This window comes from Coregonus clupeaformis, chromosome 26 (assembly GCF_020615455.1).
Source record: "Coregonus clupeaformis isolate EN_2021a chromosome 26, ASM2061545v1, whole genome shotgun sequence".
Classification (NCBI taxonomy): domain Eukaryota; kingdom Metazoa; phylum Chordata; class Actinopteri; order Salmoniformes; family Salmonidae; genus Coregonus; species Coregonus clupeaformis.
This window is the reverse complement of record NC_059217.1, coordinates 49837941-49851095: the sequence shown is the minus strand read 5'-3', so window position 1 is coordinate 49851095 and position 13155 is coordinate 49837941. Positions and strand designations below refer to the sequence as shown.

The window sequence follows — 13155 nt, the reverse complement described above, 5'->3', positions numbered from 1 at the left end:
ATTATGGTGGAAAATAGTATTTGGTCACCTACAAACAAGCAAGATTTCTGGCTCTCACAGACCTGTAACTTCTTCTTTAGAGGCTCCTCTGTCCTCCACTGTTACCTGTATTAATGGCACCTGTTTGAACTTGTTATCATATAACCTATCCACAACCTCAAACAGTCACACTCCAAACTCCACTGCCAAGACCAAAAGCTGTCAAAGACACCAAAACATTGTAACCTGCACCAGGCTGGGAAGACTAATCTGCAATAGGTAAGCAGCTTGGTTTGAAAAATCAACTGTGGGAGCAATTATTAGGAAATAACATACAAACCACTGATAATCTCCCTCGATCTGGGGCTCCACCAAGATCTCACCCCGTGGGGTCAAAATGATCACAAGAGCGGTGACAAATTCCCAGAACCACGACCTAGTGAATCCTGCAGAGAGCTGGACCAAAGTAACAAAGCCTATCATCAGTAACCACTATGCCGCCAGGGACTCAAGTCCTGCAGTGCCAGACGTGTCCCTCTTAAGCCAGTACATGTCCAGCCCGTCTGAAGTTTGCTATAGTGCATTTGGATGATCCAGAGGGATTGGGGAATTCTTGTCAAATGAAACCAAAATAGAACTTTTTGGTAAAAACTCAGCTCATTCGTGTTTGGAGGACAAAGAATACTGAGTTGCATCCAAAGACACCATACCTACTGTGAAGCATGTGAAACATCATGCTTTGGGGCTGTTTTTCTGCAAAGGGACCAGGCGACTGATCCGTGTAAAGGAAAGAATGAATGGGGCCATGTCTCGTGAGATTTTGGTGAAAACCTCCTTCCATCAGCAAGGGCATTGAAGATGAAGCGTGGCTGGGTCTTTCAGCATGACAATATCCCAAACACACCGCCCGAACGGGTCTCGTAAGCATTTCATGTCCTGGGTGCCTAGCCAGTCTCCAGATCTTAACCCCATAGAAAATCTTTGGGGGGGTTGAAAGTCCGTGTTGCCCAGCGACAGCCCCAAAAAATCACTGCTCTAGAGGAGATCTGCATGAGGAATGGGCCAAAATCCCAGCAACAGTGTGTGAAAACCTTGTGAAACTTACAAAAACGTTTACCTGTGTCATTCCAACAAGAGTATATAACAAATATTGAGAAACTTTTGTTATTGACCAAATACTAATTTTCCACCATAATTTGCAAATAAATTCATTAAAAATTCCTACAATGTGATTTTCTGGAAAAAAAATTCATTTTGTCTGTCATAGTTGACGTGTACCTATGTAAAACATTTTAAGTGGGAGAACTTGCACAATTGGTGGCTGACTAAATACTTTTTTCACCCCCACTGTATCAACGAACTGGTGATGGCACTAGAACAGTCTGCAGCACCCGGCCTCACCCTACTAGAATCTGAAGACAAATGTCTACTGTTTGCTGATGATCTGGTGCTTCTGTCCCCAACCAGCAGCACCTAGATCTTCTGCCCAGATTCTGTCAGACCTGGGCCCTGACAGTAAATCTCAGTAAGACAAAAATAATGGTGTTCCAAAAAAGGTCCAGTTGCCAGGACCACAAATACAAATTCCATCTAGACACCGTTGCCCTAGAGCACACAAAAAACTATACATACCTCGGCCTAAACATCAGCGCCACAGGTAACTTCCACAAAGCTGTGAACGATCTGAGAGACAAGGCAAGAAGGGCCTTCTATGCCATCAAAAGGAATATAAAATTTGACATACCAATTAGGATCTGGCTAAAAATACTTGAATCAGTTATAGAACCCATTGCCCTTTATGGTTGTGAGGTCTGGGGTCCGCTCACCAACCAAGAATTCACAAAATGGGACAAACACCAAATTGAGACTCTGCATATAATGCATGCAGAGCAGAATTAGGCCGATACCCGCTAATTATCAAAATCCAGAAAAGAGCCGTTAAATTCTACAACCACCTAACAGGAAGCGATTCTCAAACCTTCCATAACAAAGCCATCACCTACAGAGAGATGAACCTGGAGAAGAGTCCCCTAAGCAAGTTGGTCCTGGGGCTCTGTTCACAAACACAAACAGACCCCACAGAGCCCCATGACAGTAGATAGAGAGAGAGAGAGAGAGAGAGAGGAGAGACTCAGCTTTTGGCCCAGAAACATTTAACACACTTGGCTACATAACAGATTTCTGTTGACCTGACTATAAACTCTTTCTGCTGATGAAATACTTTTTGTGGATATAGAGTAGATAATGGATAGTAATTAAACTACTCTGATTCGCAGTTCGGAGAAATCTTATTATGAGCGAATTTCTGAAGATATGGCATAAATGAGTTCCATAGGAATACTGACTTAAGTATTTGAGTCGTCAGCCACCCACAGTTTTCTGTACAGAGTCACTAAATGAGATATGAAACTGTAATCTCACCACACCTTAATATCTAGCGTGGGATGAAATATAAAAAAGTATATTGGCTCTGAAAAGGTTGTGAGGACATAGCTATTGAATAGGTTAGAGCAGAGCCTTATATTGAGATCCAAGGCTCTGAGTTAGATTTACATTTGAGTCATTTAGCAGACACTCCTTTGCAGAGCGACTTCCATAGCGCATTCCTCTTAAGGTAGCTAGGCAATACAATCACATATCAGTCATAGCCAGTCAAATGTTTTCCTCAATAAAGCCGCTATCAGCAAAGTCAGTGCTCGTAAGAAAAGACAAGTGCAGGTCAGATCATTTAACCCTGAATTCAGCTTCTAGTAGGCCTCCCTGCCTTAGGCTGATCCCTGAGGTGTGAACACCAGCTAAGTCCCACTACTCTACAAGCCCCAGGGAGAGAGACCTGGCTTGTTCTGAGTCTAACCAGCCCAGTCTAACAGCCTCCAGTGATGCTATAGGATGGTGATTATAAGCCCAGAGAGGCTCCTCAGTGGGGTAAATTCTTAAAGATCCCTAGTGTTTGAGAGTGAGTCTGTATACTACACTGTCCGTTGGGTACGCATGTGTATGTTTGTGTGTGTGTGTGTGTGTGTGTGTGTGTGTGTGTGTGTGTGTGTGTGTGTGTTTTTTTGTGAGAGACATTGGTAATGTACTCACGTCTGGAAGATCTTGGCTCGTTTGTCGCTGGAGAAGTTCTCAAGCTGCAAGGACTCCTGGGTAAGATACGCCACGGCAAGGTGGAAGTAGTTGTTCCACAGCTGAGAGGAGAGAGGGAGGAGAGGAGAGAGGGAGGAGAGGAGAGAGGGAGAGAGGAGGAGAGGGAGAGGAGAGAGGGAGGAGAGGAGAGAGGGAGGAGAGGAGGGAGAGAGGGAGGGAGAGGGGGGGAGGGGAGGGGGGGAGAGAGGAGAGAGAGGGGAGGGGGGGGAGGAGGAGGAGGGGAGAGGGAGTAGAGAGGGGAGAGGAGAGAGGGAGGAGAGGAGAGAGGGGGGGGGGGGAGGAGGAGAGGAGAGAGGGAAGGAGAGAGGGAGGGAGGAGAGAGGGGGGGGTAGAGGGAGGGGGGGGGGGGGGGGGAGGGGGAGGGGAGGGAGGGGGAGAGGGGGGGGGGAGGGGGGAGGGGGGGGGGAGGGGGAGTAGAGGGGGGGGGGGAGGAGGGGGGGGGGAGAGAGGGGGGGGGGAGGGAGTAAGAGGGAGAGGGAGGGGGAGGGGGGGTGGAGGGGAAGGGAGAGAGGGAGGAGGGGAGGGGGGTAGAGAGGGAGGGAGGAGAGAGGAGGGAGGGAGTGAGAGGGGAGATGGAGGGGAGGGAGGGAGGGGGGGAGAGGGAGGAGGGAGGGATGAGAGAGGGGGGGGGAGTAGAGGAGAAGGAGTAGGAGGGGGGGGGGGATGAGAGAGGGGAGAGGGAGTAGAGAGGAGGGGGGGGAGGGGGAGGGGGGAGAGAGGGAGGGATGAGAGGGGGGGTGAGGAGGGGAGAGGGGGGAGGGAGGAGGGGGAGGGGGTGAGGAGGGAGAGGGAGTGGGGGGGGGGGGGGGGGAGGGAGAGAGGGGGGGTGGGGGGGTGGAGGGGGGGAGGGGAGGGGGGGGAGGGAGTAGGAGAGAGGGGGAGGGGGGGGGAGGGGGAGAGGGTGGGAGGGGGTAGAGGGAGGGGGGGAGGGGGAGGGGAGGGGTGGGGGGGGGGGGGGGGGGATGGAGGGGGGGTAGAGAGGGGGGGGGGAGGAGGGGGAGAGGGGGGAGAGAGGGGGGAGATGAGAGAGGGGAGGGGAGTAGAGGGAGAGGGAGGAGAGGAGGGGGAGGAGGGAGAGGGAGAGGGAGTAGAGAGAGAGGGAGGAGAGAGGAGAGGGGAGGAGATGAGAGAGGGGAGAGGGAGTAGAGAGGGGAGAGGGAGGAGAGAGGGAGAGGAGAGGGGGGAGGGAGGAGAGAGGGGAGAGGGAGGAGAGAGGAGATGAGAGAGGGGAGAGGGAGTAGAGAGGGGAGAGGGAGGAGAGAGGATGGTTAAGCATGGTTCAGTAGTGAAACAGCACAGCAGAGCTGCCTGGTCCCAGATATGTTTGTCTCCAGATCAAGGGTCATTGTTGACTATACAGCACAAACAGACCTGAGACCAGGCTAGTAATGTCTTAGACACTAAAACAGTTTTGATAGGAGGGTTGTATTTGGAGGCTGTTCCATTACAAGTAGTGGATGGTGATTTGACACCAAGCCCCGAGAGAGAGAGAGAGAGAGAGAGAGAGAGAGAGAGAGAGAGAGAGAGAGAGAGAGAGAGAGAGAGAGAGAGAGAGAGAGAGAGAGAGAGAGAGAGAGAGAGAGAGAGAGAGAGAGAGAGAGAGAGAGAGAGACAGAGAGAGAGAGTTCTCACAGCCATATACATTTTATCCTGAAGATATCCATAAACAATAAGCCCATTCTATATTAGACTCCACCCTTCAGACACTCACTTCCTTTATGCAAATACCCAGAGGCAGAAACACATGTGCACCAACACACAGAGACCACAACATGGATTAGATTCAGAGACCCAGTCATTCTATTAAGCGGTGGTGTAGCGAGACAAATTGTCCATGTGGCCTTTAGTTGTTGATTAAGATATTTAAAATAATAGAATTCAGCAGATAGTTTCAGTGTTATTACGATACTTTATTATAATGAATTCATGCCCTAAAGGCTTTAAAAAGCTGGCGAGACCCTCGTCTGCAGTTAAATAGTTACCGCCATTAAAATTCCTCCACATGCCACAGATTTTAAAAGTACGAAAAAGGAGCAGCAATGCCTTCTAGAGAAGAGCAGGTAAAAAATATTCTAAAATTGCTTTTTAAATTACAAAACCATTATACAGTCATTTAAGTGTCCCACTGTCAAGCGTTTTCTATGCTAATTTCCTCTTAGCGCTGTAGAGTACAACCCCTAGGAGCATTCGAATACTCCTTGAGTCCCAAATGGCACCTTATGCTCTATTTAGTGCACTACCATTGACTACCATTGACCTAGTGCACTACATAGGGAATAGGCTGCCATTTGGGACGCAACCCTCTACTATTACAGCGCCTTCAGAAAGTATTCGAACCCCTTGACTTATTCCACATTTTGTTGCGTTCCAGCCTGAATTCAAAATCGATTAAATGGATTTATTTTCTCACCCACCTATACACAATACCCCATAATGACAAGTGAAAACATGTTTCAGAAATGTATTGAAAATGAAATACAGAAATATGTCATTTACATACGTTTTCACACCCATTCAGCTTTTCATTTTTAATCAATTGGTAAAAATGTCTAAAAACATAATTCCACTTTGACATTATGGGGTATCGTGTGTATCTCAATGGAATCCATTTTAAAATCAGGCTCTTACAACAACATGTGGAAAAAGTCAAGGGGTGTGAATCCTTTCTGAAGACACTGTATATGACTCAGTGGGGGTGGTGAAGAGTGGCTCAGGCTGGCTGGAAATGGCACCCTACTTTTTTATTTCTTTTTATTTCACCTTTATTTAACCAGGTAAGCCAGTTGAGAACAAAGTTCTCATTTACAACTGCGACCTGGCCAAGATAAAGCAAAGCAGTGCGATAAAAACAACAACACAGAGTTACATATGGGGTAAACAAAACGTACAGTCAATAACACAATAGACAATCTATATATAGTGTGTGCAAATGTAGTAAGTTATGGAGGTAAGGCAATAAATAGGCTATAGTGCAAAATAATTACAATTTAGTATTAACACTGGAGAGATAGATGTGCAAGAGACGATGTGCAAATAGAGATACTGGGGTGAAAATGAGCAAAATAAATAACAATATGGGGATAAGGTAGTTGGGTGGGCTAATTTCAGATGGGCTGTGTACAGGTGCAGTGATCAGTAAGGTGCTCTGACAACTGATGCTTAAAGTTAATGAGGGAGATAAGAGTCTCCAGCTTCAGAGATTTTTGTAGTTTGTTCCAGTCATTTGCAGCAGAGAACTGGAAGGAATGGCGGCCAAAAGAGGTGTTGGCTTTGGGGATGACCAGTGAGATATACCTGCAGGAGCGCAGACTACGGGTGGGTGTAGCTATGGTGACCAATGAGCTAAGATAAGGCGGATTTGCCTAGAAGTGATTTATAGATGACCTGGAGCCAGTGGGTTTGGCGACTAATATGTAGTGAGGGCCAGCCAACAAGAGCGTACAGGTCACAGTGGTGGGTAGTATATGGGGCTTTGGTGACAAAACGGATGGCACTGTGATAGACTACATCCAATTTGCTGAGTTGAGTGTTGGAAGCTATTTTGTAAATGACATCGCCGAAGTCAAGGATCGGTAGAATAGTCAGTTTTACGAGGGCATGTTTAGCAGCATGAGTGAAGGAGGCTTTGTTGCGAAACAGGAAGCCGATTCTAGATTTAACTTTGGATTGGAGATGCTTAATGTGAGTCTGGAAGGAGAGTTTACGGTCTAACCAGACACCTAGGTATTTGTAGTTGTCCACATATTCTAAGTCAGACCCGCCGAGAGTAGTGATTCTAGTCGGGCGGGCGGGTGCAAGCAGCGTTCGATTGAAGAGCATGCATTTAGTTTTACTAGTGTTTAAGAGCAGTTGGAGGCTACTGAAGGAGTGTTGTATGGCATTGATGCTCGTTTGGAGGTTTGTTAACAGTGTCCAATGAAGGGCCAGATGTATACAAAATGGTGTCGTCTGCGTAGAGGTGGATCTGAGAGTCACCAGCAGCAAGAGCGACATCATTGATATACACAGAGAATAGAGTCGGCCCGAGAATTGAACCCTGTGGCACCCCCATAAAGACTGCCAGAGGTCCAGACAACAGGCCCTCCGATTTGACACATTGAACTGTATCTGAGAAGTAGTTGGTGAACCAGGCGAGGCAGTCATTAGAGAAACCAAGGCTATTTAGTCTGCCAATAAGAATGCGGTGGTTGACAGAGTCGAAAGCCTTGGCCAGGTCGATGAAGACGGCTGCATAGTACTGTCTGTTATCGATCGCGGTTATAATATCGTTTAGGACCTTGAGCGTGGCTGAGGTGCACCCATGACCAGCTCGGAAACCAGATTGCATAGTGGAGAAGGTACGATGGGATTCGAAGTGGTCGATGATCTGTTTGTTAACTTGGCTTTCAAATACTTTGAAAGGCAGGGTAGGATGGATATAGGTCTGTAACAGTTTGGATCTAGAGTGTCACCCCCTTTGAAGAGGGGGATGACCGCGGCAGCTTTCAATCTCTGGGGATCTCAGACGATACGAAAGAGAGGTTGAAAAGGCTAGTAATAGGGGTTGCGACAATTTCTGAGGCTAATTTTAGAAAGAAAGGGTCCAGATTGTCTAGCCCAGCTGATTTGTAGGGGTCCAGATTTTGCGGCTCTTTCAGGACATCAGCTGTCTGAATTTGGGTGAAGGAGAAGCGGGGCGGGCATGGGCAAGTTGCAGCGGAGGGTGCAGAGCCGGTGGCCGGGGTATGGGTAGCCAGGTGGAAAGCATGGCCAGCCATAGCAAAATGCTTATTGAAATTCTCGATTATCGTAGATTTATCGGTGGTGACAGAAATTTGCATCCTGTAGCACTAACTCCAAAAAGTTTTGGGACACTGTAAATTCCATGGAGAATAAAAGCACCTCCTCCCCGCTACCCACTGCACTGAGGCTAGGTTTACAGTGTCCCAATACTTTACAGTGTCCCAATACTTTTGGAGTTAGTGCTACAGGATGCAAATTTATGTTTGAAAAAGCTAGCCTTTGCTTTCCTAACTGTTGTGTATATTGGTTCCTGACTTCCCTGAAAAGTTGCATATCGCGGGGGCTGTTCGATGCTAATGCAGTACGCCACAGGATGTTTTTGTGCTGGTCAAGGGCAGTCAAGTCTGGGGTGAACCAGGGGCTATATCTGTTCTTAGTTCTGAATTTTTTGAATTGGGCATGTTTATTTAAGATGGAGAGGAAAGCACTTTTGAAGAACATCCAGGCATCCTCTACTGACAGAATGAGGTCAATATCCATCCAGGATACCCGGGCTAGGTCAATTAGAAAGGCCTGCTCGCTGAAGTGTTTTAGGGAGCGTTTGACAGTGATGAGGGTTGGTCGTTGACTGCGGACCCATTACGGCCGCAGGCAATGAGGCAGTGATCGCTGAGATCCTGGTTGAAGACAGCGGAGGTGTATTTAGAGGGTAAATTAGTCAGGATGATATCAAATCAAATCAAATTTTATTGGCCACATGCGCCGAATACAACAGGTGCAGACATTACAGTGAAATGCTTACTTACAGCCCTTAACCAACAGTGCATATACAGAATTTAAAATGGTTAAATTTAGATTTTGTGTCACTACAAAGATACAGGCGTCCTTGCTAACTCAGTTGCTGGAGAGGAAAGAAAACGCTCAGGGATTTCACCATGAGGCCAATGATGACTTTAAAACAGTTAGAGTTTAATGACTGTGATAGGAGAAAACTGAGAATGGATCAACGACATCGTAGTTAATCCATAATATTAAGTGAAAAAAGGAAGCCTGTAGGGAATAAAAATATTCCAAAACATGCATCCTGTTTGCAACAAGGCGCTAAAGTAATACTGCAAAGAACGTGGTAAAGCAATTCACTTTTTGTCCTGAATACAAAGTGTTATGTTTGGGCCAAATCCAACACAACACATTACTGAATACTTAGTGGATGCATCATGTTATGGGTATGCTTGTAATCGTTAAGGACTAGGGAGTTTTTGAGGATAAAAATAAACGGAATAGAGCTAAGCACAAGCAAAATCCTAGAGGAAAATCTGTTTCAGTCTGCTTTCCACCAGACACTAAGAGATTAATTCACCTTTCAGCAGGACAATAACCTACAACACAAGGCCAAATCTACACTGGAGTTGTTTACCAAGAAGACAGTGAATGTTCCTGAGTAGCCGAGTTACAGATTACTTGAGAATCTATGGAAAGACCTGAAAATGGTTGCTAACCATGATCAACAACCAATTTGACAGAGCTTAAAGAATTTTGAAAATAATAAAATAATAATAATAATATAATAGTGGACAAATATTACACAATCCAGGTGCGGAAAGCTCTTAGAGACTTTCCCAGAAACACTCACAGCTGTAATGACTGCCAAAGGTGCTTCTACAAAATATTGACTCAGGGGTGTGAATACTTATGCAAATGAGATATTTATATCAATTAGAAAACATTTCTAAAAACATATATTCACTTTGTCATTATTGTGTGTCGATGGGTGAGAGAAAAATATATTTTGAATACAGGCTGTAACACAACAAAAATGTGGAATAAGAGGAATTAATACTTTCTGAAGACACTGTATATAATACCCTGTCCCCTGACTGTCCCCGTCTCTGTCAGTGAATCCTTTCTGAAGACACTGTATATAATACCCTGTCCCCTGACTGTCCCCGTCTCTGTCAGTGAATACTTTCTGAAGACACTGTATATAATACCCTGTCCCCTGACTGTCCCCGTCTCTGTCAGTGAATCCTTTCTGAAGACACTGTATATAATACCCTGTCCCCTGACTGTCCCCGTCTCTGTCAGTCTCTAAGGTAATCCACATCTGTGATCTGGTTTTAAAATTAGTATATCTAGTGGAAATTAATGATGATATATATGGAGGTAGTTTTAAAAGAAGTGCTTTATAAATAAACAAGAGAGCATGTTGCTCTCGCCTCACAGATAGAGAGGCCCAACCCACATGTTGATATAGGAAACAGTGATGAGTTTTGTAACTATCACCCGTGATAAACCTGAGTGCACAATGGTAAATAGCATCCAGTGGTTTTAATGTGTTTGCCGATGCATGCATATAGATAATATCACCATCATCTAAAACGGACATAAAAGTAGCCTGCACAATTTGTTTTCTATTTACGGAGGACAGGCAAGCCCTGTTTCTGTAAAGGAACCCTATCTTGAATTTGAGCTTTTTTTTCCCCAATTCAGTAACATGTTTTTTAAAAGAAAGCCTATCATCTAACCATATCCCTAAGTATTTATATGCAGAGACCTGTTTGATTTGAGTACCATCCAAGCTAGTGATTACAAAAGTGTTTCTAATTGAGAGTTTAGACCTAGAAAAAAACATGACATTTGTTTTCTTAGCGTTTAAAACAAGTTTAAGGTGTAAAAGAGACCCCTGTAGTATCCTAAAATCAGACTCAGTATTCAACTAGTCTAGTTCAGCTCTCCTAATACAATGAAAGACTGTTGAAAGAAGACTCTAAATAAACATAGATTTGACATTAGATTGAAATAATTCAACCAGTCTTCAGGTCTGGCAGATTTCCTGGTGGAGTAACAGTCTTCAGGTCTGGCAGGTTTCCTGGTGGAGTAACAGTATTTATTTTTACAAACCTGAGGCTTTATAGAGTGGTGACCTTACCTGCAGCTCAAAGTTGGTCTGATCCAGGAACTTCTTGTTTAACACGGCTGCATACTGATTAATGGCCCTCAGGAACACTCTGAAAGAGATCAGAGACATCTGGTTTAGATCCATACTGATTAATGGCCCTCAGGAACACTGAAAGAGATCAGAGAGGCATCTGGTTTAGATCCATACTGATTAATGGCCCCCAGGAACACTGAAAGAGATCAGAGAGACATCTGGTTTAGATCCTGTCCTAGTATTGACGAGAGAAGCTGTTGTTTAAAATGAGGTATTTAGAAGGCATTTCCCCTCTATTGTCCTATAATGGAGAAGGTTTGACAGTCAGTACCACTTGATGTTAATGCTAGATGTGTATTCCTCGTTGAAAACAAACAGGCTCTTGATCTTGATAAGCCTAGGCTATATTCTAAAGCTTTTAGATCTTGATAAGTCTAGGCTATATTCTAAAGCTTTTAGATCTTGATAAGTCTAGGCTATATTCTAAAGCTTTTAGATCTTGATAAGCCTAGGCTATATTCTAAAGCTTTTAGATCTTGATAAGTCTAGGCTATATTCTAAAGCTTTTTAGATCTTGATAAGCCTAGGCTATATTCTAAAGCTTTTAGATCTTGATAAGTCTAGGCTATATTCTAAAGCTTTTAGATCTTGATAAGTCTAGGCTATATTCTAAAGCTTTTAGATCTTGATAAGCCTAGGCTATATTCTAAAGCTTTTAGATCTTGATAAGCCTAGGCTATATTCTAAAGCTTTTAGATCTTGATAAGTCTAGGCTATATTCTAAAGCTTTTAGATCTTGATAAGTCTAGGCTATATTCTAAAGCTTTTAGATCTTGATAAGCCTAGGCTATATTCTAAAGCTTTTAGATCTTGATAAGCTTAGGCTATATTCTAAAGGTTTGATATTTGATATATTCAGAAGGCTGGTTAGATAATAACCCTCCATGAGCATCAGTTCATATACTGGCTATAAAACCTGTGTAATGGAAAAGCGTGTCCTTAAAATATGCTTAGCATTATTGAGTTGTGAGCAGTTAACAGACTGTGTCAGCATATGGCTGTCTACAGAACGCCGTATCACAGTGGAGCTAGAACATAATACCCAGAACAGAAACTTGAATAAGGAATGACACAGTAGATCAAGTTAAATCACCGTGCTAACGCTCAGACAGCAGGAGAACATTACCAGGAACACAAATGATGGCACTGGTCCACTTAAGACAAATGAGGACTGTTCTGAACACTGGGAGAAATGGGAGACCGTCTCAAACGCTGGTCCACTAGGCTAAATCACCACATCATCACTAGGCTCCACTCCCACCCTGCATATCACCACATCATCACTAGGCTCCACTCCCACCCTGCATATCACCACATCATCACTAGGCTCCACTCCCACCCTACATATCACCACATCATCACTAGGCTCCACTCCCACCCTACATATCACCACATCATTACTAGGCTCCACTCCCACCCTACATATCACCACATCATTACTAGGCTCCACTCCCACCCTACATATCACCACATCATCACAAGGCTCCACTCCCACCCTACATATCACCACATCATCACTAGGCTCCACTCCCACCCTACATATCACCACATCATCACTAGGCTCCACTCCCACCCCTACATATCACCACATCATCACAAGGCTCCACTCCCACCCCTACATATCACCACATCATCACTAGGCTCCACTCCCACCCTACATATCACCACATCATCACTAGGCTCCACTCCCACCCTACATATCACCACATCATTACTAGGCTCCACTCCCACCCTACATATCACCACATCATTAATAGACTCCACTCCCACCCTACATATCACCACATCATTACTAGGCTCCACTCCCACCCTACATATCACCACATCATCACTAGGCTCCACTCCCACCCTACATATCACCACATCATCACTAGGCTCCACTCCCACCCTACATATCACCACATCATCACTAGGCTCCACTCCCACCCTACATATCACCACATCATTACTAGGCTCCACTCCCACCCTACATATCACCACATCATCACTAGGCTCCACTCCCACCCTGCATATCACCACATCATTACTAGGCTCCACTCCCACCCTACATATCACCACATCATTAATAGACTCCACTCCCACCCTACATATCACCACATCATCACTAGGCTCCACTCCCACCCTACATATCACCACATCATCACTAGGCTCCACTCCCACCCTACATATCACCACATCATCACTAGGCTCCACTCCCACCCTACATATCACCACATCATCACTAGGCTCCACTCCCACCCTACATATCACCACATCATCACTAGGCTCCACTCCCACCCTACATATCACCACATCATCACTAGGCTCCACTCCCA

The 13155-nt window shown here is 45.1% G+C and overlaps 1 protein-coding gene across 1 annotated transcript in view; it reads right to left on the bottom strand.

Annotated features, from left to right (window-relative positions):
* LOC121578917 (dedicator of cytokinesis protein 1) overlaps positions 1 to 13155 on the bottom strand; it is a 172598-nt gene that overhangs the window by 105777 nt on the left and 53666 nt on the right. Inside the window, 2 exon segments of the mRNA XM_045207649.1 lie at positions 3067 to 3167; positions 10778 to 10856. Coding sequence (XP_045063584.1) covers positions 3067 to 3167; positions 10778 to 10856 — 180 coding nt within the window.